We start from the raw sequence: 26,312 nt of genomic DNA on the forward strand, positions 1-26,312 counted from the left end.
AGTCAATTTAGTCTTATGAACTTAAAAACAGCTTGTTAATTCGTTTTTAAACAGTTTGCTTTTCTTCTAATTTTATGTGGAAAGATCTTAAAACCAGAGCTACTTAACGATTCCTCTTAATTTTGCGAATTGTCATCATTGTATATTACATTCTGTCTTAAAATGAGACTAAGCATTTAAACAAGAAACAAGATTACGATCAAAATTGTCAACAATTATTAATTCAAATAAAGACTGTCTTGTAACATAGAAGTTACGATGCGAAAACATTGCTGCTTCTCAAAATACTTATACTATATACTTATTGCAATATAAAATATTATTGAATGTATTTTGTCATTACTGAACACTGAAAGATATTCAACACTGAAATCAAACTACAGAACTTCTTTATAAAAAGCCATAAGTATTTTGCATGAAGAACAAAGTTCCAAAAATAATAATAATACTGCATAATGTTTGGAAAGAGTATGGTGACTTGATACTACAAAGTCTAATAATTTGTTATTGGATTTTAAATAAATGTGTTGGCGTCGACCTAAAACAAACAAGCTTTTGGAAGAAATGCTACTAATAAACCAGTCCAAAGTGTGATTAATGAGCATTATTACTGGGCAAAACAGTTATTAAAGCTAAAATAAAGTCTAAAAGATACAAAGCTGGCCTCATATTTGCAGATAAAATAACTTTAAGTTTTACAAACTGTCAGAAAATATCATAAAATTGTTATGTCTAAAAATTAGATTGTAAGTCTTGACTAGATGAGGAGTATTTACAGTGTTCCTATTTACCTCATTCCCCATAAAGAGCAGCAAGGCGTTCTCTTGTCGACTTGAAACATAGAACCTGACAGATCGACTGCTGACCACATCAATCTTGCCGTATCCTGTACCATCAAAATATTTTGTCACCTCTCTGGACTCGCCTCTGAAAGAGAACAGAAAGACAACGTTATTGCACATTCCAATTAAAACATACAACTAAAACTATTGCCAAGGAATATTTTAAGTTACCTTAGACAGCGGTCTGTATTTTTTATATTCACAGCGTTCTGGAAGTTGTACATGCTCAGGATGTGTTTGTTTAATGTGTTAAACTCGATGCATCCTTTAAATTTGGGATACTGGAGCTCCGGTGGAGGCTAATATCAGAAACAAAAAGAAAGTATGTACAATCTTGTTAAAAGTATGGAAACAGTGAGTCTTCTATCAGCTTGAGACATGTGAGGATTCTTTTTATTAATATGCAACAGACTAGGTCATTTATTAGTATACAATTTGTACTAAAATGTCACTTTAGGCATTAACGAAAGGTTTTGGATGAATTCCATGTAACTATGTCACGTAGCTACGTAGTCAGTTTCCTGAGATGCTAACTCAATTAGAGTTAATAATGAAAAGTATACTGAAGCAACATTTCGTCTGGACTGCGGCTTATTGGAACTGACTTCAGTTGTCTGGAGTGTCATCTATCATGGAATGACCTGCCCAGTCACAGCACCTAAATCCTACTGAACTGCTCTGGGATTAACTTTAGATATTTATATATTTGTTAGGACTAAGTAAATTTTCATACCTTCAAATGACCGTGTTTGTTGCCTGTAATCTGAAGGAACATGCATGTGTCTTTCGAAAACCATAGAAGATAAACACTTTCCCAGAAACTCTATATAAATATATTGTGCTCCCTTACAATAAATCACATTTCTCAATTCAAATTCAGGTGAAATGGACTTACCGTGAAGTCATCCGGATAGCCTCCGACATAGAAGACGATCTCATCATTGCCCAGGTCCAGCAGGTTTACAGTTGTATTCGGTTGATTTGTGATTTTTGGCATCCTCTTGGGTTCACTTGAGCTGAAATGCTGGGTATACATGACTTCAGCATCTTGGTAAATTCTAATTAGAGAAAAAAATGAAATGCAGTGAACAAGTGCAATCGAAAGGGACATTATGAAAATATTTCCAGATTGGACAAGTGATTTGGTTTTTACCTACGGAAGTCCACTTTATCCATAAAGGAGCTCTTGATGCTGGACCGGGTAATTTGTTGAGTCTTTATTTTGTAGGTTATGCCACCCAGTTTGTACAAGCAATATAGGACATCGTCCATAACCGCCATTCCAATAAAGTCTCTCTTCATCTGGATTACAAACACAGAACATTTGAGTAGTGTCCAACACTAGCAAATCATAATAACCTAATACTACAAGGTAAGATATAATGTGTGAGAAGGCCAGCTACAGAAAGCAACTTTAGTCAGAATCTTATATATTATCCTTGTTAGCTAACAACTTCAAGTAGGAAAAGCTACGTAGCAGCCTTCATTGTCTACACTACTACTACTAATAGATAGATAGATAGATAGATAGATAGATAGATAGATAGATAGATAGATAGATAGATAGATAGATAGATAGATAGATAGATAGATAGATAGATAGATAGATAGATAGAGTCCATGTGTACACTTGTATACTATTCATCATTACATTCTTGTTTCCCAGGTAAAGGACGAATAGATTTTCTTCCTCTCCGCTCTGACGTCGAATGCGTCCGTCCTGTTTGGGCCGATGGATCAGGAGGTCCATGGCAGTGAAGGCTTGTAAATCAATCAGGTTTGTAGGAGGACGTAGCTCTATGTGGCTTTCCCCAGAGAATAACATGGGTCCCCTAATCTGAAGACACAGAAAAGATGTTTATTCGGAAGAGAAATCTTAACAACGTCTCAGTCAAAATCAAGCCACCCTCATTTATATTCATACACTGCCATATTTCACATGTGCTTTTTTTAAATAATGCTAATGACCTGTAACTGGTAGGTCAGAAATGCTAGCTAAAAAATGCTAGCTCGGCACAAATGGCAAAGCAAATCTAGGATCACACTGTGTATTCACCAGACTGGAACATATAGGCTGCATCAATGTACCTGCTGCGTTAGAAAGAAATCAGCCCCAGCCTTGTTTCCTCAATACATTCAGTATAATCCTCAGAGCTTAGCTCCACAAAAATCTGATAATCCGCTCCAAAATTAATCTTTACATTGATGTATTTGTAGGACCATATGCTACAAAACACACTCAGTACATACTGTATTGGCCAGTTCTCTAGTCCTCTCGATCATGTCTTTGATGCTCATAATGCTGTCAGACATGTTGGCTCTGCTGGGCAGCCTGCTGCTCTGATTCTCCACTTCAGCCAGAGTATCAGTCAGATTGGGGAAGAATGTGTTCAGTCGATTTACTAAGAAACACAAGATTTACCACAAAATGCACACTTTGAACGTTTATTCAGAATGGTGCGTGTTTGGCACAGGAAAGCAACTGCACTGACACCCCAGTTAAATGCCTCTAAATGGTCATATGCACCCGTCTTATTTAGGTAAACTTAATTACTCATGTCTAGATACTCATATCATTACTACAACTAGGACACTAATGATTCTACTGACAGCAATCATCATGCAGTTCTGCTCCATGTCATTTCTGGATAAGTATTTCTGTATATAATAGTGTATTCATTGTACATCATAGCTTATCCTCATATCTATACAGACGCTCCCCACCTTACGAACGAGTTACTTTCCTGTCAGGGTAGCAACCACGAGTCGAAAGTGGAAGTAACTCTATCATGCTTTACTAGACAATCAGGCGTGAGAGGCAGCGTGAGAACCTCTGAAGGGGGCGTGGCAGGTGGATCCCTGACAGTTCCGAACGACCGTTCGTACCATAAATTTGTTCGTAAGATGGTAATGTGTTTGTTATTAACTACGCATATCTCCTAAAAAACTAGTTCATGCTTTTGTTACATCTAGATTAGACTACTGTAATGCTTTACTGTCTGGGTGTTGGAGTAAGTGCATAAATAAGCTTCAGTTAGTTCAGAATGCAGCAGCATGAGTCCTCCCCAGATCTAGAAAACATGACCACATCGCTCATGTTTTATTCAGTCTACACTGCTCCCAATCAAATCTCACATTGATGATAAAATATTACTACTGACGTATAAAGCACTTAACGGTGTCGCACTGCAGTATCTGAGTGAACTTCTGTACCAGTATGATCCTCCACGCCTACTTAGATCAAAAGGTGCTATCTGTTGGTACCTCAAATAATGAAGACTACAGCAGGGGGCAGATCTTTCTCTTATAAAGCCCCACAGTTATGGAACAGCCTTTCAATCAGTGTTCGGGACAGAGTTAAAGTCGAGGTTAAAAACGTATTTATTTAGTCAAGTTTTTTATCAGTAGATTTTTTTTCTTAGTTAAAGGAGCAGATCTGGAGGGATCATGGATATAGAGTGTTTGGTGAACTGGGATATTTGTATGCTGTCGTCCCCTCACATTCACACGTTCACTCAGGTTTGTTGATGGTGGTGTGGTGGGTCTCCTATCCCAGAGATCCCTCATGTCTGTGTTACCCTCTGACTCTCCCTTGTAGTTATGCTGCCATAGCAAATCTTGCCGGAGTCCAAACTGCACAGTAATATTACCTTTCATACAACAATAAAGACACTAAATAATCCATATCCTTCTCTTCCTGTCACCCCTCTTCTCTCTCTCTCTCTCTCTCTCTCTCTCTCTCTCTCTCTCTCTCGGTCGAGCTATACATGCTTCTGAGGTTCCAGTGACCACTGTTCCTCCTCCTCCTCCCCTTTGTGGATCTTCCCACTTCGTCCAGGCCTGCCTCTGGATAGTGTTCTCTTCGTTTGAAGGCCACTCTGTGCAGCTTGGGACAGTTTCTCATGAACGCCTTGGGTGGTTCCATGAAAATCCAGAGCGCTTTGAGGATGGATTTGACTGTAGCTAATGTCAACAGTCTCCTACACTGACTCAGGACTACTTTTCACTTCTGATCATCATCACTGTTCCCCACAACATCGTATATCTGCTATAAATGGACATTCAGTGCAACCCAGATGAGGATGGGTTCCCTCTTGAGTCTGGTTCCTCTCAAGGTTTCTTCCTTATGCCATCTCGGGGAGTTTTTTCTTGCCACAGTCGCCACCGGCTCGCTCATCAGGGACAAACTTACTCATAAAGAACATATTCACTTTTAATCACCACATTATCTGTGTAAAGCTGCTTTGAGACAATGTTCATTGTTAAAAGCGCAATACAAATAAAAATGAATTGAATTGAATTGAAATATTGTAAATGCATATATCCCACATTCTCGCACATATTGTGCTTTACACCCATCTTGCACTAATATAACTTTATATATATGTTATATATATTTTTTGTGTACTTGCTCACCAGCTCCCACGTTTTGTAAAATGCCCAGAGCCTTTATATTTATTTTTTGTACATACATATTTATACAATAAAGTTGTATCTATCTAGCTTTTTAGCTAGCTAGCTAGCTCATATTAAGTTTAATCATCACTGTAGCAGTTTTGAACAAAACAGTTTAGTTCAGTTGACCCCTGTGGAGAAAGTATGTTTGCAGCATACTCGCTCAGACGTTTGATAATTCACAGTTGGAATGTGCAAAAATAAAAACAAACAAATAAATAACAATTTAATTTAACGCTGATAAGTGTAATTAAAGTCTAACTGACCACCACTTACCACTAGGGGAAGAAGAATTTACGAATTTAATTGCTTGGGGTATAAAAGATAATTTTGACCTGTTTTCTTGAGCATCTAGGAACCAGATATCGACGGCCAGGTGGTAACAATTAAAAAGTGTAATTTAAAGAATACCTTTTATCATTCACAATGATGTTGGTCTTACTTTTTCTTTATATATATATATATACTCGCTATGCTCTCTAACTTCATCCCTAACAGTTTACTTGCAATTGTTACCACCTTCCCCAGTGATCTTCTCTGAGGTTCGGAAGCATTTCTATAACAGCAAATCACACAAAATGTCATAATGCTTTTTAATAAAAGCCTCATAAACGTTATAAGCATTCTGCTATGGACAATAAAAAAAATTACAGTCATTTTCTAAAGAGATACATTCTCTCTATAATCAGTCCAAGCATCCCACCTACGTTTATGGTCCAACATCATACCAAGGTATTTGTAGTTTGTAACGAATTGCATTTGCTCCCCATTAATTATTGTACGAGTTACATTTTTCTCTCTGTCTTTAATCAGCTGATTATTTGTAACTAAGTACGCAAGTAAGAAAGTAAGCAATGTACTTTATTATCACTGTATATATGTTTGTGCATGAATCATAAAGCCAATACCACAAAAGCCAGTACACTGCCACAGTACACTTTTTTTGGCTCTCCCATTAGGGGGCGCTACAGCGGATCGTCCGTCTCCATACCCCCCTGTCCTCTGCCTCTTTCACCCCAACTACCTTCATGTCTTCCCTCACCACATCCATAAACCTTCTCCTTTGCCTTCTCTTTTCCTCCTTCCTGGTGACTCCATCCTCAGCATTCTCCTACTGATATACCCCATGTCCCTCCTCTGCACATGTCCAAACCATCTCAATCACACCTCCCTCACCTTGTCTCCAAAACGTCCTACATACGCTGTCCCTCTAATAAACTCATTTCTAATCCTGTCTATCCTCATCACTCTCAACGAAAGTTATGCTTTAAATATACAACTTTGTCCTGCAATTTAATTAGATGCACATTTACAATAATATGCCAATATGCTGGAGTTTTTGTTCTACATATTGTATATATTTGAAAAGTCTCACATGTTTTGTTGACGGTGTTAAGGATGTTGTCCACGTCTGATTCACCACTGGGTATGCTGATCTTGTCCAACTCCTCACTAATGTTCCTTAAACGTTCTGTATCATCGCTGACCGTTCGGTCGGCAGCTCGGACAGCATCCTTCGCTTGTCTCAGAAGGGCATCAGTTTGATCTGAATCAAAATGTGAATTCAACATCTTGTTTAAAACCTTTTGTAGTAGCAAAATGATTCAATTGAAATGGAGATTCGTATTAGAGCCAGACATCTCACCTCGGTTGATTGTGTTTAGCTCATTTTCGATAGTTTGCATATCTTTATGCATAATCATTTTTTTGCTCTTTGCCTTGTCCAGGTCCTCGTTAATGCTAGCATACTTTTCTGTAGCCTCTGAAGGCCGCATATGGAAGACATGGAAAAATAGTGGATGAGGATTTCAAAAACATATACTAACATATATAAAAGTTTTTGTGTTGGTTTATTTATCTAAAATAAGGTTTGACATGCCAAATGCTAATAGTTAGATAAGATAATTTTTCAAATGATGATTTCTTAATGTTTTTTTGTTTTATTTAAAGAATGACACACTTATGTACACTTTATGGACAAAGGTTTGTGGACACCTGACCAAAGGATTTGCATAGGTTTTCTGAACACCCATTCCTCACCATATCCCCATTTACCATTGAAATAATCTCCACTTTTCTGGGAAGATGTTCCACTAGATTTTGGGGTGCGTTTGTGGAAATTCATTCAGTCACAAGGGTGTAAGTAAAGTCAGATGGTGTGGTGTGTAGTCAGCATTCTAATTCATCCCAAAGGTGTTTAATAGGGTTGAGATCAGAGCTCTTTAGCAGGAAATCTTCTACTCAGGTAACACATATATTGATAGAGCTGACTTCATGCACATTGTCATGCTGGGACAATTTTGGTTCTCCTAGTTCAAGTAAAGGGAAAATTTAATTCTTCCGCACCGAATGACAGTCTATAAAAACTGTGAAGAACCACATATGGCTGGAAAAGTCAAGTGTCCCAATACTAAATACCTCTTCTTCTTCTTTCGGCTGCTCCCATTAGGGGTCGCCACAGCGGATCATCCGTCTCCATACCACCCTGTCCTCTATATCTGTCTCTTTTACACCAACTGCCTGCATGTCTTCCCTCACCACATCCATGAACCTCCACCTTGGCCTTCCTCTTTTCCTCCTACCTGGTGGCTCCATCTTCAGCATTTTTCTACCAATATAATTCATGTCCCTTCTCTGCACATGTCCAAACCATCTCAATCTCGCCTCCCTCACCTTGTCACCAAAACATCCTACATGTGCTGTCCCTCTAATAAACTCATTTCTAATCTTGTCCATCCTCGTCACTCCCAACGAAAACCTCAACATCTTCAGCTCTGCTACCTCCAGCTCCACCTCCTGTCTTTTACTCAATGCCACTGTCTCTAATCCATACAACATCGCAGGTCTCACCACAGTCCTATAAACTTTCCCTTTCATTCTTGCAGATACTCTTCTATCACAAATCACTCCTGTCACTCTTCTCCACCCACTCCACCCTGCCTGCACTCTTTTCTTTACTTCCATAACACACTCTCCATTACTTTGCACTGTTGACCCCAGGTACCTGAACTCCTCCACCTTCTCCACCTCTTCTCCCTGCAACCGCATCACTCCACTGCCCTCCCTCTCATTCACACACATGTACTCTGTCTTACTCCTACTGACTTTCATTCCCCTTCTCTCCAGCGCATATCTCCACCTCTCCAGGCTCTTCTCAACCTGCTCTCTACTCTCACCACAAATCACAATATCATCTGCAAACATCATAGTCCAGGGAGACTCCTGTCTGACCTCGTCCGTCAACCTGTCAATCACCACTGCAAACAGGAAAGGGCTCAGGGCCGATCCTTGATGCAGTCCAACCTTCACCCTGAACCAGTCTGTCGTACCTACTGCACACTTTACTGCCGTCACACTGTCCTCATACATGTCCTGCACCACCCTCACATACTTCTCTGACACACCTGACTTCCTCATACAATACCACAACTCCTCTCTCGGCACCCTGTCGTACGCTTTCTCTAAATCCACAAATACACAATGCATCTCCTTCTGTCCTTCTCTATACTTCTCCATCAACATCCTCAAAGCAAATAAGGCATCTGTGGTGCTCTTCCTCGGCATGAAACCATACTGTTGCTCACAGATGGTCACCTCTTCTCTCAGCCTGGCTTCCACTACTCCCCAATACTAAATACCAATTTCTATATATTGTACTCTGCTTATATTTACATCTATTTTCTATTTGCCGTGTAAAGACATTTGTAAAATAAAAGTCTCAGTTTAATATCTTGCCATAGAAAAGATTTACGTTCACCATTCACATTATTCTTCAATAGAGATCAAAAATGTAAAATGAAACAAGAAGACCTTCTAGATTTTTTTCTGCTTCTTTAACGTTTTCGTCAAGGCTGTTTGCAGAGGTTTTAAGGTCTTCTGCCTTTGTGGTCAGGTCTTGTGCTCTTACATCCTGTTCAAAGAATGTAGACAATCAAAATGAAAAGGTTTAACTATATAAAACTGTTGTGGAAAAATTTGTTGGTACTTCTAGAAAAGAAAAAAAAAGTGTATTATTGTGATGTTTCAAGCGAATTGTTTTCTTTGACGCCAATCCAATTACTTTTTTATTTGTAGAGCGCTTTTTACAATGGACGTCGTCTCAAAGCAGCTTTACAGAGATAACAGAATGTAGACGTTTAGTGCCTATAAGTTTGTTCCTTATAATCTTAAGCTTATCATTTATAATTTAGTGCCCAATGAGCAATCCAGTGACGACTGTGGAAAGGAAAAACTCCCTGAGAAGTCATGAGGAAGAAACCATGATTTTTGAGGGGTGCATTAATAGGCGCTTGGATGCATATCTGTTCGTGCAAACTGTGTCTTTCCAAATTGTGCAAAATGCAAGTTAACAAGCCACTATGGTTATTGGAGAATGTTCTTTGGATTTATGAGTTAAAACAGGAGTTCCTGGAGTACCAATGTTTCTGCCCTTCTCCCCTTCTCAGATCTGCCCGCTTCGTCCCAGCCTGCCTCTGGATGTTGTTCTCTTCAATTGGAGGCCACACGGTGCAGCTGGGGATGGTTTCACATTAATGGCCTGACGATCCATGAAGTTACGGAGTAACACGGGAGCTTTAAGGATGGTTTTGGACAGTGTTTAAACTCAACAGCCTGTTACACTGACCCAGGACTACAGCTTGCATTTGATCACCATCACTGCACCTCAACATCATTATTACATTAACTGTAATAAATGGACATTTGGTGCCACCCAGATGAGGATGGTTTCCCTTTTGAATCTGGTTCCTGTCAAGGTTTTTGCCACCGGCTCGCTCATTAGGGACACGTATAATGAACAATCATTTATTCTTTATTACCACATTATCTGTGTAAAGCTGCTTTGAGATAATGTCTATTGTTAAAAGCACTATACAAATAAAAAGAAATTGAATTGGAGATTTTTTTTTTATGTTTTTGTATGTATTTTTGCATAGATTCATGATATTGAATGATATAATGAAGCTTTCATAGGAAAGAGCACGATGCCTACTGTAAAACATGGAGGAGGTGTGATTATATTGAATGTGTGAAGTGTAGAATGAAATATCGAAACTACCAAACCATTTAATTCACAGCTCATGGATCCTCCAACAGGATAACAAAAGCACCCAAGAATAGCTAAGTACAAAAACATGGGGTATATGAACCATTTTTTGAACCAGTTTGCTCCAGAAGAGTGGGCCAAACTGCGGAAGTCTTACTGGGAGCTATGGAAATTGCTTGTTTTATTCAGTAATCGTTTGTGCAACAAAATATCAGTTTAAGGGTGACATGATTTCTGATAATTATTTAAAACATTATTTAAAATAATATCGAATAAAAAATTTAAAGCAAAGTCCGATTTGTATCAAATATGCAATAAATAATGACGGATGTCTGTACTTTCAAACAATCTAACAAACGAAATACACTGATAGAAATGATTTAGCAAAGCAGTACTCACTGCTAAGGCATGATCTGCAACGCTGTTGGCTTTATTAGCTTCTGCCTCGGCTTCTTTAATAGCGTTAATAATGTCTTCAAAAGCAATGATCAGGTCCATCGCTTTATGACCAGCTGAAGTGTTGGTAACATTTAGAAGAGACCTATAACAACATGTGTGGGAGACACTAATGTTCCTGTTTTAACACATAGAAAACACAACCCATTTACAACAAACTTACATTTGAAAATGCATTGCGAGATCCATGAGCTCCTGTGCATGCTCCTCTGTGTTTCTGACCAGAATGTCCGTGCCTGTAGCTTTAGAAAGCTCATCAAGTCTATGGTTCAGCTGTGATTTTGCTCCATCCAGTTTTGCATAGTCCTAAAAAAAAGTCATGTAATTTATGCTAGATTAGTTAATGTTCCACAGAAATCCAAACTCTGATTGATTTCAGACAAATTATCCTATAATGCCAGGATATAATGCTTACATTTATAAGGCTGTTCAACATGTTCTGAAGATCCTCAGGGATTAAAAGTATTCCTATAATCATTGCCAGGTCAGAAAAGATGTCTTTCTGCTCCAGCTCCAAAATCGTAAAATGATTCTGAGGAAATTTGACAGTAGAGTGTATTGTAGTTCACTGAATACGTTTATCTGTAACTACTGTATTTAAATCTTTAACGAAGAACAAATGTAAGTACCTTGATATCTAAAAGAATGTTTTCATTAACAACATTCATGAGAAATGTTTTGTTTACAGCCTTTTCCGCTTGTCTCAGTGCTTCCTCTAGATCTTTGAGCTTCATGTTCAAGGTCATCAGGTCTTGAGCAATTCTTTCAGCAGTAGTATGGGTACTATCCAGAGGATCGGTGAGATTGTTCTTGATGTAGTCTAAGACTGAATGAAGAAACATGATTAAAAAACAGATAGCTATTTAAATGATAGAAGTCAATGCACAAGTGATTTGAAGTGGTGAATGAAGTGCACAAATCATGTACTTGAGTTAACGGAGAGATACACTAGATAAAATATTACTCTAGTAAAAGATCACTTGAGTAAAAGTGCAAAAGTATTGGCCTTCAAATGTACTGAAGTATTCAAAAATCTAACCCCAGATCTAGTATGTTAAAATAAATATATGTTTTTTCAATAAAATAATTTCTTTTGTAGCAATTATGTCCTAATATTATTTTTTTCACAAGACATTATTCCATAATAATTAACAAATATATATTTTTTAGAATTTTTTATATTAATGAGTCAAACACTGACTGATTTCTATTACAATTATCAGGAACCCAAAATAAATTTATTTAATAAATCAAGGTCACGGGTATTGTGGCGGGTTCGAGTCAGGAGAACCCGCACAGAATTCCATCATTTATTCCTCTCAAGATGGTCTACAAAATATCCCACAGACACCAAGATCTTATTCTACAGTAGATGATCAGATGGAATTCTGATATTTAATCAATTGGAATGAATCTGTTATGATGTTTCTGGAGTATTTAAGTGAAATACTGTGTACCATAAGCCGTGAATCATATGTGCTCTAATTTTTCCCCCATTTTGACTTGCAATTTGCTGCTCAGTTGTGTGATAATAGCATGCGGTTAAGGGCCTTGCTCAGAGGCCCAGGAGTAGCCTTTTGGTGTGGCTGGGAATTAAACTCATGACCTTAAAGGCTAATACCTTAACCGCTAAGCTACACCGTCACATACTGTATTTTAATCAAATTGAAAGCAGTGGCATGGTTCCATGTATCATAAAATAGCAAGTGTTAACATAGACACTGCCCTATAAAAAATATTTAATAGACAGATTATTTTAATTAAATCAGTTTAGTTTAGTCCAGTGGTTCTCAAAGTGTGGGGTGCTCCCTCTAGTGGGGAATAAAAACATGACGGATGAGGTGTAATAAACGACAGAATTTATATTATTTTTTGTTTTCTTCATTAATCGTCATTTATGATTTTTTCTATTTAAAAAAAAAAAAGTTCATACACTCAAACTAACCAGAAACAAACAATTCAGTCATTAATGCAAGTAAATTAAAGCAACATAAGTTACACTTTTATTCTCATTATCAACTACACTTTTATTTTCTCAATTTTTAACTTGATGCTATTTGATGTTATTGATTTAGAACTCGATATTTCTTTAAAATAGACATTTTAAAACTTGAAGTATTTCATTAAAATTTTTGGGGTAATGGAGGATAGGTGGGGTTTAAAAATCTACCCCCCTCTACAGTGGAAAATGGCAGAAAAACATTTGAGAACTTACGTTTTTGTCCTTCCCAAAGCTCATTCTCATCCAAACTCCTCTGCACCTCACAATTTTGCTTTTGCATCTGTTCCACCATTCGTTTCATCTCCTCCAGCATGCCAAACAGTTTCTTGCCGGACAGAGTGAAGTCGATACCGTTCGAATTCCTTAGCTGTTCCAAGATTTCTAAAAAGCACCAGATCAGTCGTAAACACTGACACTTCCAAACAACAGTGTAAATCACCTTGTTTTACTACTGCGACACGAGATTGTTATTTACATTGCGTTTTACTGTCAATTTATACACATCAATACCATTCAGTGCTCTCCAAAAACATACCACTTTTAAATACATGTAAAAATAAAATAATTTGACGTTTTGTGTCTCACCATGTATCCTTTTCAAAAGTCCTTTAGTATTAGTAAACAGGTTTTTTCCCTTTCGGTGCGTTTTTCTTAAATCCTTTAACAAATCCTTGCTAGTTAAAGTCATTTGATCTGCCTACAAAACAAACGTTTTTACATTCCATTCAAGCCAATATTTATGTACAGTCATTCATGTAAATCCACATAAAATAAACAAAAAAAGTTGTTTATTTAATCCTACATCCAACAACAGATCAGGTAGATGTAGCAAAGAGACGTATAGTTGTTCTTTGGGGTTCTTAGCATTTTTTTGGAACCATAACTGATATGCATACACATGAAATTAAAAGATTTCTCTATTAGGGAAACTTATACTTGTCAGCGATCATCTGCACCACCATCCAAAGTTCTAAGGAACATTGGCACTGTAACTGAGTTTGTCAGTGTGCTAGCGAGGGCTTTTGGGCAAGATGGTTATAAGCCGACCCCTTTGGGATATTCTAGGGAGGGCCAATCTCCACCCATTTTAATGCTTCTATGATTTAAGGATAGATCTCAAAGTAAGCTCCAGCCAAAGGTCAACCTGCCAACTTCACCAACCAAACTCACCCCTGAGGAAGATGTGGCAGTCCTTACAGAAAGGCTCCAGCCTGGGGTTTTTTTCAATTCTCATCAGTCTCATCAGTCAGACTAGCCCTCTCAGAGAATCTCAGAGGGTGTTCTTCTACACATCTTGCCCAAAAACCCTTGTTATCAGGCTGACAAACCCAACTAAAGTACCAATGCCCTTAGTACTTTAGAAGATCAGTAGTTCTGCCCACTTAAAAACTGGGCTGGTTCTAGACATAACCATTTCAAATGTACTGTATCTATATTTATGCTGGTTTTTATCTAGTTAACTTTAAGATGGAGAAAAAGCAGGTGACCGGTATAGTGGTTTAAGTCTGTTTGTTTGGTGGAACCCCATAAGGTTCTTTCAGGAAGAACCCTTTTAGATATGAACCCATAAGAACCACTAGGGCTCTAACTTTAGGTCAATAATAATTAATCATGTTGTCTGTAAATATACACAATTTTTTTGTATTAGTATTTTGGCTTTAAATGTCCAAATATACCTTAATCTTGAGGTTCCTCATATCTTTTCTGACACCATCCATGTCTGCCTCGAGTTCGTTCACCTGCTGCTTCAGTGCTTGAGCTGATTCTCTGTAATTCTTTACTAATTCCTGAAGTGGTGAAATATTAACTTGCTGAATGTGAGATTTGACAGATCATTTTTATACTGGGGAATTGATCCATGAAATAGTTTAATTGTATATATCTACCTTTGTAGCACTAATGCCATCCTCTAGTCTTCTCAGAGCAGTACGACTGGTGGAGATGTTTTTCTGAACCTTGAGTTGGTGATCGAGGAACGAGAGTTCATCATCCATTGCCTCTAAAGCGTCTATTAATGTCTGAAAGCAACTATCACACTCTGTAAGAAGCAAACATTGAGAACATTGAAAGAGAATATTGAAGCTAGGCCTGATTACAATAATGGATCAATATCATTATATGATAGTTGCTACTTCTAGCAGGAGACTTATATGATGGCTTTTACACATTATTCTTCTTTGTTTTTGAAATAGAAAATTTCATGGTAAATGTGTCTTCTATGCTGTCTTTCATGCTTGGTCATTTAGTTGTGTCGTAGTCTGTCTTGTTTAGTCCAGAATTGCTGTGCAGTGTCTAATGTTAAATGTACACCGTTGGTTCTCTTTAATCCATAAACAAACTACTTAATTGGCCAATAAGCCAATCTTGATCCTGATTTATTAATCATCTGTTTGGAAATATTAGTAGTGTAATCGTAGGCTAAAACACCATCTACGGATCCTCCAGGACTGAAGTACTTGCATAAATTCCATACTGTCTTTGTGACACAGAGCAAACACACACCTTCGCAGTCACCATCTGTATTCGGCTCATCTTTAGATTCACAGTCTAGGGAATCACATCAGATGTACAGTTACAATACAGTAAAGCAGCAATACAAAAACAGACCTCATTCAAGATCTCAGTGTAGCCTACCTCCACTAATGGGGTTACAGAGGAACCCATGATTACATTCACAGAGCTGGCACCTCCCTCCATCTGCCAGAGGGTTTCCGTAGTAACCAACGGCACACCTTTAAAAGGAGGAATAAACAGTAAACAGTACATAGACAGTCTTTTGTATTTTAACAAATTGTGTGTGTGTGGAAGGGAAAATGTCTATCATGCACTCTGAAATCAATCAATCAATCAATCAATCAATCAATCAATCAATCAATCAATCAATCTTTATTTATATAGCACCTAACATCTACCAGGTAGAACTTAGGTGCTAAACAAAGTACAAGAGGCCATGTGCAAAATAGTAATAAAATTTTAATTAACATAAAAGTAGTAAAATATAGAATATCATAAAAAAATAAAATTTTAATTGTAAGAACTTAAAACGTAAAAAAAAGTAGATGACTAAGCACACCCTCTACTACACAACACAATCTTTGGTGAATAAGTGGGTCTTTAGTTTAGCTGTAAAGTAGAGAATTCCCATTGAGGGAATTCCCTTTGAGGTGAGATCAGGAGGGAATTCCAAAGTTCAGGAGCCGCTACTGAGAAGGCGTGGTCACCCCATGATTTATATCATGTTCTAGTCACTGTAAGCATGACATGATTAGAGGACCTGAGAGTTCGGCCATGGGTGTGCAGATGGATTAGTTCATTTAAATAGGTGAAAGATATGGCAGACCAAAGCCAGGAAAAAAACAATTGGAAAACTGTGCAAAATGTAACTAAAAACAGAATGCAATGATTTGCAAATCTCATAAATCCATATTCTATTCACAATAAAACAACAAGGAAAAAAACAGCAAATATTTAAACTCAGATTATTTATCATTTTAAGAGAAAATTAAGTTTTTGGAAGAGGAATGTTATTAGATATGTGTCTGATACTGGATTTTAGCTCCTCAACAGTTCTGGTGTTTTTTATTGTATCTTTTGTTTTCACACATTGGTGAAGGTCTGCTCATCTTTACTTCTGAAAGACTCTGAGAGATTGCAGCCATCATATTTAAAGTTACCCTGCTTTTTCTTTAAAATGTGATATTTGTATTCTATGTTCTACTGTGAATAAACTATGGGATTATTGGATTTGCAAATCATTGCATTTTTGTTTTTAATTTTTTTTTAATCTGGATTGTGCATATAAAAACTGGAATGATAAAGCTTGATATAAAGAGAGAAAAACCAAAAAGCTGCGGGACCAACATGATCCTACTGTTAAGGTATTCTTTATTAAATAGCCAGTTCTTTGTAGGTATCTAGTAACCTCTGGAAAACATTTTTTGATCTGCACGCACCTTTCACAGCGGGTTCCAGAATAACCAGCCTTGCACAAGCATTCGATGTGACCTTCAACATGCAGACAACCAATGGCAAAACTGTAGAAACAAAATAAATTTTGACCAAACAGTCAGTTTTCTGTTAATCACCTGTGTGTTTATGATGTGAATTATTACGCATGAGGGAAAAGTGTGTGTTGTGTTGTTAATATTTAAGTAAATGTACTTTGCAACTGTTAATTGCAATTACAGTAATATTTATTTATAGATTTCTTATAGGGAACCCACCTGTGAGACGGATATGAGAAGGGACATGGACACAATCTGCAGGTCCTGAGAGCAGCGCTGCCATAGTTTCCCTCAGCACAGCGATCACAGTTATCCCCTGCTGTGTTCAACTGGCAGTTCTACACAATCAGAAGAGGAAACAGGGCTGCACAATATATAGAGTTTGTGAATCATTCCCAGAAATTGATCAGTCGTCACAAATCTGCTTTAAGATTACAATATCGATATACAAGCTGCACAATGACTAGTATTGTCCCTTCAGAAACTTTCTTTCGGCTTCTCCCATTAGGGGGCGCCACAGCAGATCATCCGCATGTTTGATTTGGCACATGTTTTTACGCTGGATGCCCTTCCTAACGCAACCCTCCCCATTTATCCGGGCTTGGGACCAGCACTAAGGCTTGTGCAACCCTAATGGCTGGGGTTGGTTCCCTGATCGGGGATCGAACCCGGGCCGCAGCAGTGAGTATTGTCCCTTCAGTAGATATGCTAAAATGGTTGCTGAAATGTGAGGGGTGTACTCAATTTTGTGAGATACTGTAAATCAATAAACTTTTACATTTTGCAAATTCTCAATAAATTGTTGTATGTGAGATATTAGAGCAATTGTTAGTTAAAAAACATGGTGAATCAACTTGAAGACTATCTGAGAAGTTCACCAGCATCCTAATGTGCCTTATTGTGTGAAAAGGATTGAAAAAAATATCAAGGCTCTTACCAAGCATTTTCCTGTGGTTTGGTCACACTCATGTGAGAGGCCATTGCACTTACAGGGGACACATTGTCCTCGATATGGTCCCCACCTTGTCCTATACTGTCCAGGACCGCAGTCCTGTAGATCAAACAGTGCAAAATGAACATTTCATTATCATTTCTAAATATTGCTTAATTTGCTCTTCCTCCAACTCAAAGACTTATTAACACTATATGGACAATAGTCTGTGGACACCTGATGATATGTTATAATAACCTCCACTCTCCGCGGGAAGATGTTCCACTAGATTTTGGAGAGTGCTTGTGGAGATTTGTGCTTATTCAGCCACAATGGGGTGTAGGGGTGAGGAGGCCTAGGTTGCAGTCAGAGTTCCAATTACTCTTAAATGTGTCCAGTTGGGTTGTGGTCAATGTTCTATAGCGACCTCTCAAGGTCTTTCATTCCAACCCATATAAAGCATGTCATCATAGAGCTGGTCTTGTGCACAGGGGCTTTGAGTATTCCATATAGTGTATTCATTTCATATACCTACCTACAAACATACCTACCTACATACAGTATCTATCTATCTATCTATCTATCTATCTATCTATCTATCTATCTATCTATCTATCTATCTATCTATCTATCTATCTATCTATCTATCTATCTGTCTGTCTGTCTGTCTGTCTGTCTGTCTGTCTGTCTGTCTGTCTGTCTGTCTGTCTGTCTGTCTGTCTGTCTGTCTGTCATCCCAAATTAACCCAGTTTCCTATGTTTTAGCTGCTGCATGCTGATAAAAAGCATTTCCTTTTTTTTTTTTACATTATTGTAGTCCTATAAGATTGCAACACATCTTAAGCAATATACTGCACAAGCCTTTTTAACACCACTCTATATAGATTAATAACATGTCATAGAGCTTCATACCTGTAAATTTCCTTGAGTGTGATTGTTGTTTGTTGGAGCACAATGTTTTCTAGAACGAAGCTGTGAATGTTCTCGGTTGTTCTGCAGTTGCACCTGACTGGGTTGAGATCCTTCTTCTGTAAGACAGAGTCCTGATTTGGCCATGCTGCATAGCAGCAGGATCCACAGATAGCTCATCCTACCTTCAATCTCCAAGAAGAGACTGACATTCACTTCCAGAAATTTGTGAATTCCAGAAATCACAAATAAATTAAGTGACAAATCTTGAACGGCTGATGATGTAAAAAAAAAAAATTTAAACTTATCCAGACTGCACACAACCAAAAATCTGCTTCCTCCGTGCAGACACTGAAAAAGCCTAGAGCATGGCTTGGGGCTGGGCTCCTTCCCAGGTTCAAAGATCACTTTTTATCTTCTCACATATTCATTCAGTGTTGATAGCAAGGCATAAGGTGTAAAAACATGGCAGGGAATGTTCTTACACGTTTTTTGAGCTTGATTTATTACATTCTATAGCCATTAGAACCTCGAAAGTAATCCAAACCCTTTTAACATTTTTAGAATAAGGATTAATAAAGCTGCAGACTGAAAACTGATTGCTCATTGTAGTCAAAATCGAATCAAATCGATTTGATTTGGATAATAAAAGAAAAAATGTGGTGTCTAGCACCGGTGGTAGATTCGAAGCTTATCTAAGGGTAGGTGCAGCACTGTGGGAAACAAAGCATTGTTTTGGTGTTAAATGTTCCCAATTTACCTAAACATACCCAAAAACCAGACTCAACACGCCAGCTTGCTGCTTTATTTCAGTTCACGAAACGTTCAAGTGTGAAACAGGGCAGAATGGAAAAGTGTTTGCTGTGGATTTGTCATTTCTGAAATGAGTGTATGTATGTATGTACAGTATGGGTGTGGTGGGAATGTAAGGACGTAAGATAAACACAGGGTACAATGACTCAATGATTCAGGATCAGTACCCAGTTACCAAAGCATTTGTCTCCTTCTGTGGGTCAACTGGTGTACACTATAAAACAAAATAATTGGGACACCTGTGTTTACCTTCAGTTGAATTACGAGACCCAAAACTGTTCCAGCATAACAATGCCCCTGTGCATAAAGCCTGCTCCATGAAGATCGATTTTACATGGGTTGGAGTGGAAGATCTCCTGCTATAGAGCTCTGATTTAATCCCTATGGAACACCTTTGGGATAAATTGGAACGCCAACTGCACCCTAGGCCTTCTCATCTCACCTAATTTAGAACTTGTCTACCTGGATAATTGAGCCATATTTCCAGACGCACAAATCAAAATCTAGTGAACCTCCTCCCAGAATATTAAAGGTTATATATAAGAACAAATGGAAACTAAATGCCATGTAGGATGTTCAGAAAGCAGCAAATAATTGTGGGCTTATGTCAGACACAAGATCATATGTATAGTACGACAATATCTAGCAAAAGAATTTCCTATATGATTAACAAAGTTCTATCTTATCTTAATGTTTCTCAGTAACAATTTTATAGGGTCACATGGAGTTCGTAACTTGAATGGATTTTTTGATTTTTTTGTGTAAATTTTCATCTCAAGCTGAAAGTTTTTTTTATTTTTTATTTCCAGCAAAAAGAATGAATCTGAGACACTTGTTATGTCAAACCCTTTTTTTATTAAGAGATATATAAAAAAGATTTTATACAATGGGGTAAAGTGCGTAGCTAGCGATGCCGCAGGTGTTGCTGCCGTCCCGGATCATGCGCATGTAGCCTCCTTCTCCCCAACCTGTGCCCCAGCTAAGGACAGAGAGAAGGTGAGACTTACAGTTTTTCTCAGTCGCTTTGGGGCTTTTTTCAGATCAGATAATGAAATTCTCAAAACTACTTGTTCAACCTTCACATCATTTAGTCATTTGTGCTCATCGTAAGAACATTTCTTGGTGCTTTAAACGAATTCCGAACACTTTTTAGTAAATTTGACTTGAATTTATTGAATTGTGCAGATGAATCTTGAACGTCACTAATGAAGGCGAGTGAACGGCATCAGATCAACCAATAATCAACCAGTTCTCTTAAACAGTTCAAAGGTGAATCTCGTGAACCTTTAATTGGAGAGTGAATACAGTCAGAGCAAAACACAGAATTATGAAATATATGAAAATGGATGAAGAACTAAGAAACAAACAAACACTTGTAAAGTACAGTAAAAGTGTGAATCCTGTCCGGTGTCTTGCAATCAATATAAATCAAATATGCACAATGAATTTGTGCTGCTGAAATTCACAGATGCCAAACAGAAAGAAGTCAAATTTTGTGCATTTTCAGTCGCTGTGATCCAAACCATAGTTTATATCAAGAAATCCTGAAACTGTGCACCGTCATACTGATAACACGACTAAACATTTTGATGATTTTGTTTGTGAACAATGAAAAAAGGATTTTTCATTCCGATGGAAATGAGATTCGTCAATTCATTGACATAAATACTTTCTTCTGAGAAATAAACTAAGGATTTTAAGAAAAAAGTACAGGCTTTTGCAAGAAATCCAATGTAATGTGCTGTTTGTACAAATTGTTTTGAGAATGCACTTACTGGTTTGCAAATATTAAGGATGAATCAAGAAATGCTGCTAAGCAACTGAGAATAACTGTAATAGCAGTCACCATCTGCATTATAAATTAAGATTGCAGTAAATATTGTCAAGCCAAAGCCCCTGAACACACATTAAATCTTTTTGCAGACTGCATTTCTAAACAAACTACTGCAACAGGTTGAATAATAATTATGGGTAGTTTACAGTTCCTGTCAAGAGTGTGGAAACACCTAGTCTTCTATTGTTTTTTAGACAAATGCATGTTCCTTTGTTTCTAAGCATCAAACTTGGAAAGAAGTGGACAGCGAGTGACTGGAAGAAAGATTAAATTTGACATTTTGGCTCTAACTTTTGTAAGATCAGGAAAAGACATGGTCAGACTGCTTCACCCCCACAATCAAACATAAAGGTGGAATCTTAATGGTTTCGGGTTGTTTTGGAGCAGGGAAGGTTAATTCCCTTTCTTTCTTTCCCTACTCTCACCACAAATACCAATCTCATCCGCAAACATCACAGTCTACGAAAACTCCTGTCTGACCTCATCCATTACCCTGTCCATCACCACTGCAAACAGGAAAGGGCCCAGAGCTAATCCTTGATGCAGTCCCACCTCCACCTTGAACCAGTCTGTCGTTCCTACTGCACAGTTCACTGCTGTCACACTGTCCTCATACATGTCCTGCACCACCCTCACATACATCTCTGACACACCTGACTTCCTCATACAATACCAAGTACACTGAGTGCCTAATGTGCATTAATATAATTCACATACTGTATTTTCTAAACTTTGCAAAATATTTCAATCTTTAATGCTCATACTTGTCACTAAGGTTTACCTAACCTCAATCTGTTGCAATATGCAAGAAGTGTGTATTCATGTGAGAAACACAAATTGATTCTTAATGTATTAGTTATTACAAAGATCTTCATGAAACTGAGTATTCTGTAGAAGATCAACTCGAAAACATGGTTTGCATTGCACTGATCTGAGAAGGACATGCACTGACCTGTTTTTGATGAGCCAGTAGTCTCTGCCGCCCTCGGAACCATAGCCAACCAGGAGCACCGCATGGCTCAGGTTGTTCGGATTACATCTGGGCTCTTCGTAGATCCCTGTCAGAACATTTCAAATGACTTTAATGTGAAAGAAATAGTCACTTTTTGCACCACTGTTTTTAAGGACAATATATTCGTGTTATGTATGTTACATGATACCAATGGAAATAATCAATGATTGAGTTATATGATGGGCCTCAGGTACAGTGAATTTTAGAATAGAATAGAATAGAATAGAATAGAATAGAATAGAATAGAATAGAATATTCAAATTAAGATTTATACTGTAATATTACAACTGTCACTAATATATGCTATAAGGGCCCAATAATTTGAATCAATTTTATTTTTGGAAATATTTTTGCTGAATATACTCCATTGCTGAAGGAGTGTAACTAAGAATTGGGGAAATTAAAATTCCCCCCAATATTCATGTTCATTAGGGAAAAAAAAATGTGTAGCCACGTTTTGTTAAAAAGATTGTCCAGGACAGGACAGAGCAATTCATGCGCAATTGCCACGTAGCAGCAATGTTTATTTCGCTAATACCATACCTACCAACACTCACATTAATCAAATAATGAATCGATAATTAAAAAGAACAGGCCATCACATATTTGCAGGTTGTAGGAGGGATAAGCTACTACTTAGTGGTTAAGGCTCTTGGACACTGGTTCAAATCCCAGCCACACCAAGCTACCACTTCTGAGAGTCTGAGCAAGGTTCTAAACTCAAGCTAAACTAAGCTGCTCAGTTGTATGAACAAGATAAATGTATGTTGCTCTGTATAAGGGCATCTGCCCAATGCCATAAATGTAATGCTGTGGAATGTCCACAAGTCCTTGTCATGATGACTTTTCTCTGTGTAAACATGTAAGTAACAATTCTGGACCTCTCACCTGAGCTGTAGAAAAGAAAACTTGGGTGGTCAGCATCAACTGCTACAGTGATTGGACCGATAGTTGCCAAAGCATCAGCCAGAGCCTGTTCATCTCCAGCAGGAATGAATCTGTAATCCCTGATATTTGCCACAACTTTGTTGGGGTTATAGAAACAGGGCTGTGTGTCCTGAAAAATTCAATCAAATTGAACATTTCAGAAGTTTTTTAAAAACAAAAACAAAGCAGGGCTTGTAATCTATTCACTACTCAGAATAGTGTAGCATAAGAATAATATTAATACTATAATATTATAATATTGTAATTAATATATGCAATATGGACGAGTTTTGGAAACCTGTCTGTGCTTATACGATTTCTGTTGTAACTGGAGTTAGCGAGCTCTCCCTTCACCCAGACTCAACGCGTTACAACGGCTTGTATCTAAACAGTAGCCGACCAAGAAAGTCATTGTTTACTGTCTTCCTCCTTCCTTTCACAACTATTTCTCTTGAGAGTTTTTCTTTTGGCAACGTCGTGCGTTTAAAAAAAACTTTTTTTCTCCCGATGCCGTGCAGCTCAGAACACAGGTGAGGTGTGTTTTTTCGTTTCCGTTCGGAAATTTAATTGGTCTAATGTTATGTCGCTCAGTTTTTTGGCTTGAAGTTTGTAAAACCAGGAAAAACCCAGGAAAAATTAATATATTAGCCGCTTTGTTGTTTAAGCCGCGGGGTTTAAAACGTAGGGAAAAAGTAGCGGCTTATAGTCCGAAAAATACGGTGTGTGTGTATATATATAATATATAAAGTGAAGGGAATGGAAAAACTGCTAACATCACAATTTTTGGCTTACAAATATGGATCATCTCGTACCATAAGATCAAACTAATATTATTAATGTGATTTTTTTATAAAAATGTTCTTTCAATTTATTAATTTAAAATGTAAATATTGAATCTATTTCTTTTCATGAATCTGCTTTGTGGCAATTTCTTTTGTTTGAAAGTGTTTTAGAAATAAAAATGGAATTGACAGAATCATTCACACGGAATTCCAACATGAAGAAGCAGACAAATTGCTAACAGAAGAAGGTATAATTCTCTAAATTCTACTTACCACTGAGGTATAAGGATATGTTTCAGAAGCTTGCAGGCCGTTGTTAATCACATAATCGTAAGCGTTGGCCATCCACGCTCCACTGCAGCCGTATGTGCCGTAGGACCATGAGCAGTCCACCAAATTCTGCTCACTAAGGGACACCAGCTGACCTGTTTTCTTGAACATTTGTCCCTCAATGGCACCTGTTGTGCTGAAAGCCCAACACGACCCACAGTAGCCCTGAATGAGAAAACCAGACACTCATAATCTACCGTACTGATTCATACATGGATGTACAAAGACACACATTTAGACAAAATTAAAAGATAATCAGTTCTCCTGGACAATTTCAGGACTTTTCATCTTCCATACTTCCCTTGGTGCACGTTAAATATAAGACTGATGTTCCCTTGTAAGCTGATAAGAGATGTATAAATGATCGCACCTGATCTTTAATCTCTGTAACGTATCCCATCTGTCTGTAGTCTACCGAGGTCAGCTGTAGCCTCCTGGCATTGTAACGTAGCTTGCGTGGATTGGCAGTGTTTCCCTTGTGTGCATTTTTATTTACTTTGGCTCCAAGTAACTGACGATACTCCAACCGAGTCTACAAATATCGAAGCACATTTGCATTGGTTTATATAAAAGTCCTTAAAAATAGACTTTACATAAGAGCTCTTTATTGAAATTAGATTATATAATGACTTACCAGGTCTCCGTATTTGTTCATTGCCATTGTAAACTCTGACCTGCCCATGTAATATTTTTTGTTGTTATTCTCAATCAGATTCTTGTTTTTCTCCCAAATGGCTTTTCTTTTATTATCATCCGCCTTTGAAAAGAAGAACAGAGACAATCATTCTAAAGCATGACATCATCATCTGGATAAATCTAACTGTAAAACTGTACATAAATGTACTTTTATTGACAATCTAGGGTTAGTCTATCTATCTATCTATCTATCTATCTATCTATCTATCTATCTATCTATCTATCTATCTATCTATCTATCTATCTATCTATCTATCTATCTATCTATCTATCTATCTATCTATTCTGGTCTGTCTGTCTGTCTGTCTGTCTGTCTGTCTGTCTGTCTGTCTATCTATCTATCTATCTATCTATCTATCTATCTATCTATCTATCTATCTATCTATCTATCTATCTATCCTGTTCTGTCTGTCTGTCTGTCTGTCTGTCTGTCTGTCTGTCTGTCTATCTATCTATCTATCTATCTATCTATCTATCTATCTATCTATCTATCTATCTATCTATCTTCTGAAATACTGGAGTTCTTCCTGCTGCTGACGTGAAACTAGCACTATTATACAGGTAGTGATGTACAGTGTCTCACAGTATGTAGATGCCACTGTTCCACTCAGTTTCTAAAAAAAAGAGAGATACCTCTTCTTCATACTCCACTCCGTTAGTTCTCTTCCACAGCTTCCACTCTGATGGTGCATCCTCCTCTGATTCCACTGCCATAGAGAGCGGAACACCGATAAATAGGCTGAGCAGGAGCGTCTGGCTTACCATCCACTGAACTCGACCCATATCTATAAGCCCAAACAGAACAATAGATACTTAAGAAAGTTACAGCTTCACCTCTGACTGTTATTATATCCTGCTGCCCTGCAGACTCCTTCTGTAAAATACTAAGCATCTCATTCAAGGAGAATGATGGAATGTCAGGGGTTTGCTGCCTTTGTTTGGCCCTTGAGCAAGGCCTTCAACCCTCTGTCCTCAAAGCGTGCTGTATCATGGTTGACCCTACATGCTTGCATTCGTAAAGAAAGAATTTCAGTGAGCTGATGTGCCTTTTCTGCAAATAAAAGCCTCCTTCGATGGGGAATGGTAGCTTAGTGGTTAAGGTCTTTGACCTTGAATCCGAAGGTCAACTGCCACTTTTGGGCCCTTGAGCAAGGCCCTTAACCCTCAAATGCTCATTTGTAGATATGCAATACTTAAAGGGTTGCTTTGAATGAGTTTCAAATTCCATAAATTTAAATCAGTCAATGCCTTCTAAATGATCAGATTAAAGAATGC

At 37.7% G+C, this 26,312-nt stretch overlaps 2 protein-coding genes across 2 annotated transcripts in view; both read right to left on the reverse strand.

Annotated features, from left to right (window-relative positions):
• Positions 1 to 18,997, reverse strand: part of lama3 (laminin, alpha 3) — a 32,165-nt gene extending 13,168 nt beyond the window's left edge. Inside the window, exons 1-23 of the mRNA XM_083558995.1 lie at positions 18,647 to 18,997; positions 17,741 to 17,854; positions 17,023 to 17,141; positions 16,753 to 16,833; positions 15,434 to 15,531; positions 15,302 to 15,346; positions 14,686 to 14,837; positions 14,476 to 14,586; positions 13,385 to 13,496; positions 13,013 to 13,180; positions 11,427 to 11,623; positions 11,213 to 11,329; positions 10,961 to 11,103; positions 10,741 to 10,882; positions 9,108 to 9,207; positions 6,943 to 7,059; positions 6,673 to 6,843; positions 3,093 to 3,244; positions 2,494 to 2,679; positions 1,996 to 2,144; positions 1,738 to 1,900; positions 1,014 to 1,141; positions 792 to 927 (exon numbers count right to left, since the gene is read on the reverse strand). Coding sequence (XP_083415121.1) covers positions 792 to 927; positions 1,014 to 1,141; positions 1,738 to 1,900; positions 1,996 to 2,144; positions 2,494 to 2,679; positions 3,093 to 3,244; positions 6,673 to 6,843; positions 6,943 to 7,059; positions 9,108 to 9,207; positions 10,741 to 10,882; positions 10,961 to 11,103; positions 11,213 to 11,329; positions 11,427 to 11,623; positions 13,013 to 13,180; positions 13,385 to 13,496; positions 14,476 to 14,586; positions 14,686 to 14,837; positions 15,302 to 15,346; positions 15,434 to 15,531; positions 16,753 to 16,833; positions 17,023 to 17,141; positions 17,741 to 17,854; positions 18,647 to 18,823 — 3,078 coding nt within the window. The 5' untranslated portion in view covers positions 18,824 to 18,997. The remainder of the gene's footprint in view (positions 1 to 791; positions 928 to 1,013; positions 1,142 to 1,737; positions 1,901 to 1,995; positions 2,145 to 2,493; positions 2,680 to 3,092; positions 3,245 to 6,672; positions 6,844 to 6,942; positions 7,060 to 9,107; positions 9,208 to 10,740; positions 10,883 to 10,960; positions 11,104 to 11,212; positions 11,330 to 11,426; positions 11,624 to 13,012; positions 13,181 to 13,384; positions 13,497 to 14,475; positions 14,587 to 14,685; positions 14,838 to 15,301; positions 15,347 to 15,433; positions 15,532 to 16,752; positions 16,834 to 17,022; positions 17,142 to 17,740; positions 17,855 to 18,646) is intronic.
• A 1,338-nt stretch (positions 18,998 to 20,335) lies between these two features.
• On the reverse strand, positions 20,336 to 25,002 carry cts12 (cathepsin 12; the record flags this gene model as incomplete). The annotated part of the gene is made up of 6 exons (XM_083559434.1): positions 20,336 to 20,435; positions 22,243 to 22,348; positions 23,191 to 23,359; positions 24,285 to 24,506; positions 24,712 to 24,873; positions 24,976 to 25,002. 6 exons carry the CDS (start codon positions 25,000 to 25,002, stop codon positions 20,336 to 20,338), a joined length of 786 nt encoding a protein of 261 aa, XP_083415560.1.
• Between the last annotated feature and the right edge of the window lie 1,310 nt (positions 25,003 to 26,312).

The sequence above is a fragment of the Silurus aristotelis genome (genome assembly GCF_946808225.1).
Source record: "Silurus aristotelis genome assembly, chromosome: 13".
Taxonomy (NCBI): domain Eukaryota; kingdom Metazoa; phylum Chordata; class Actinopteri; order Siluriformes; family Siluridae; genus Silurus; species Silurus aristotelis.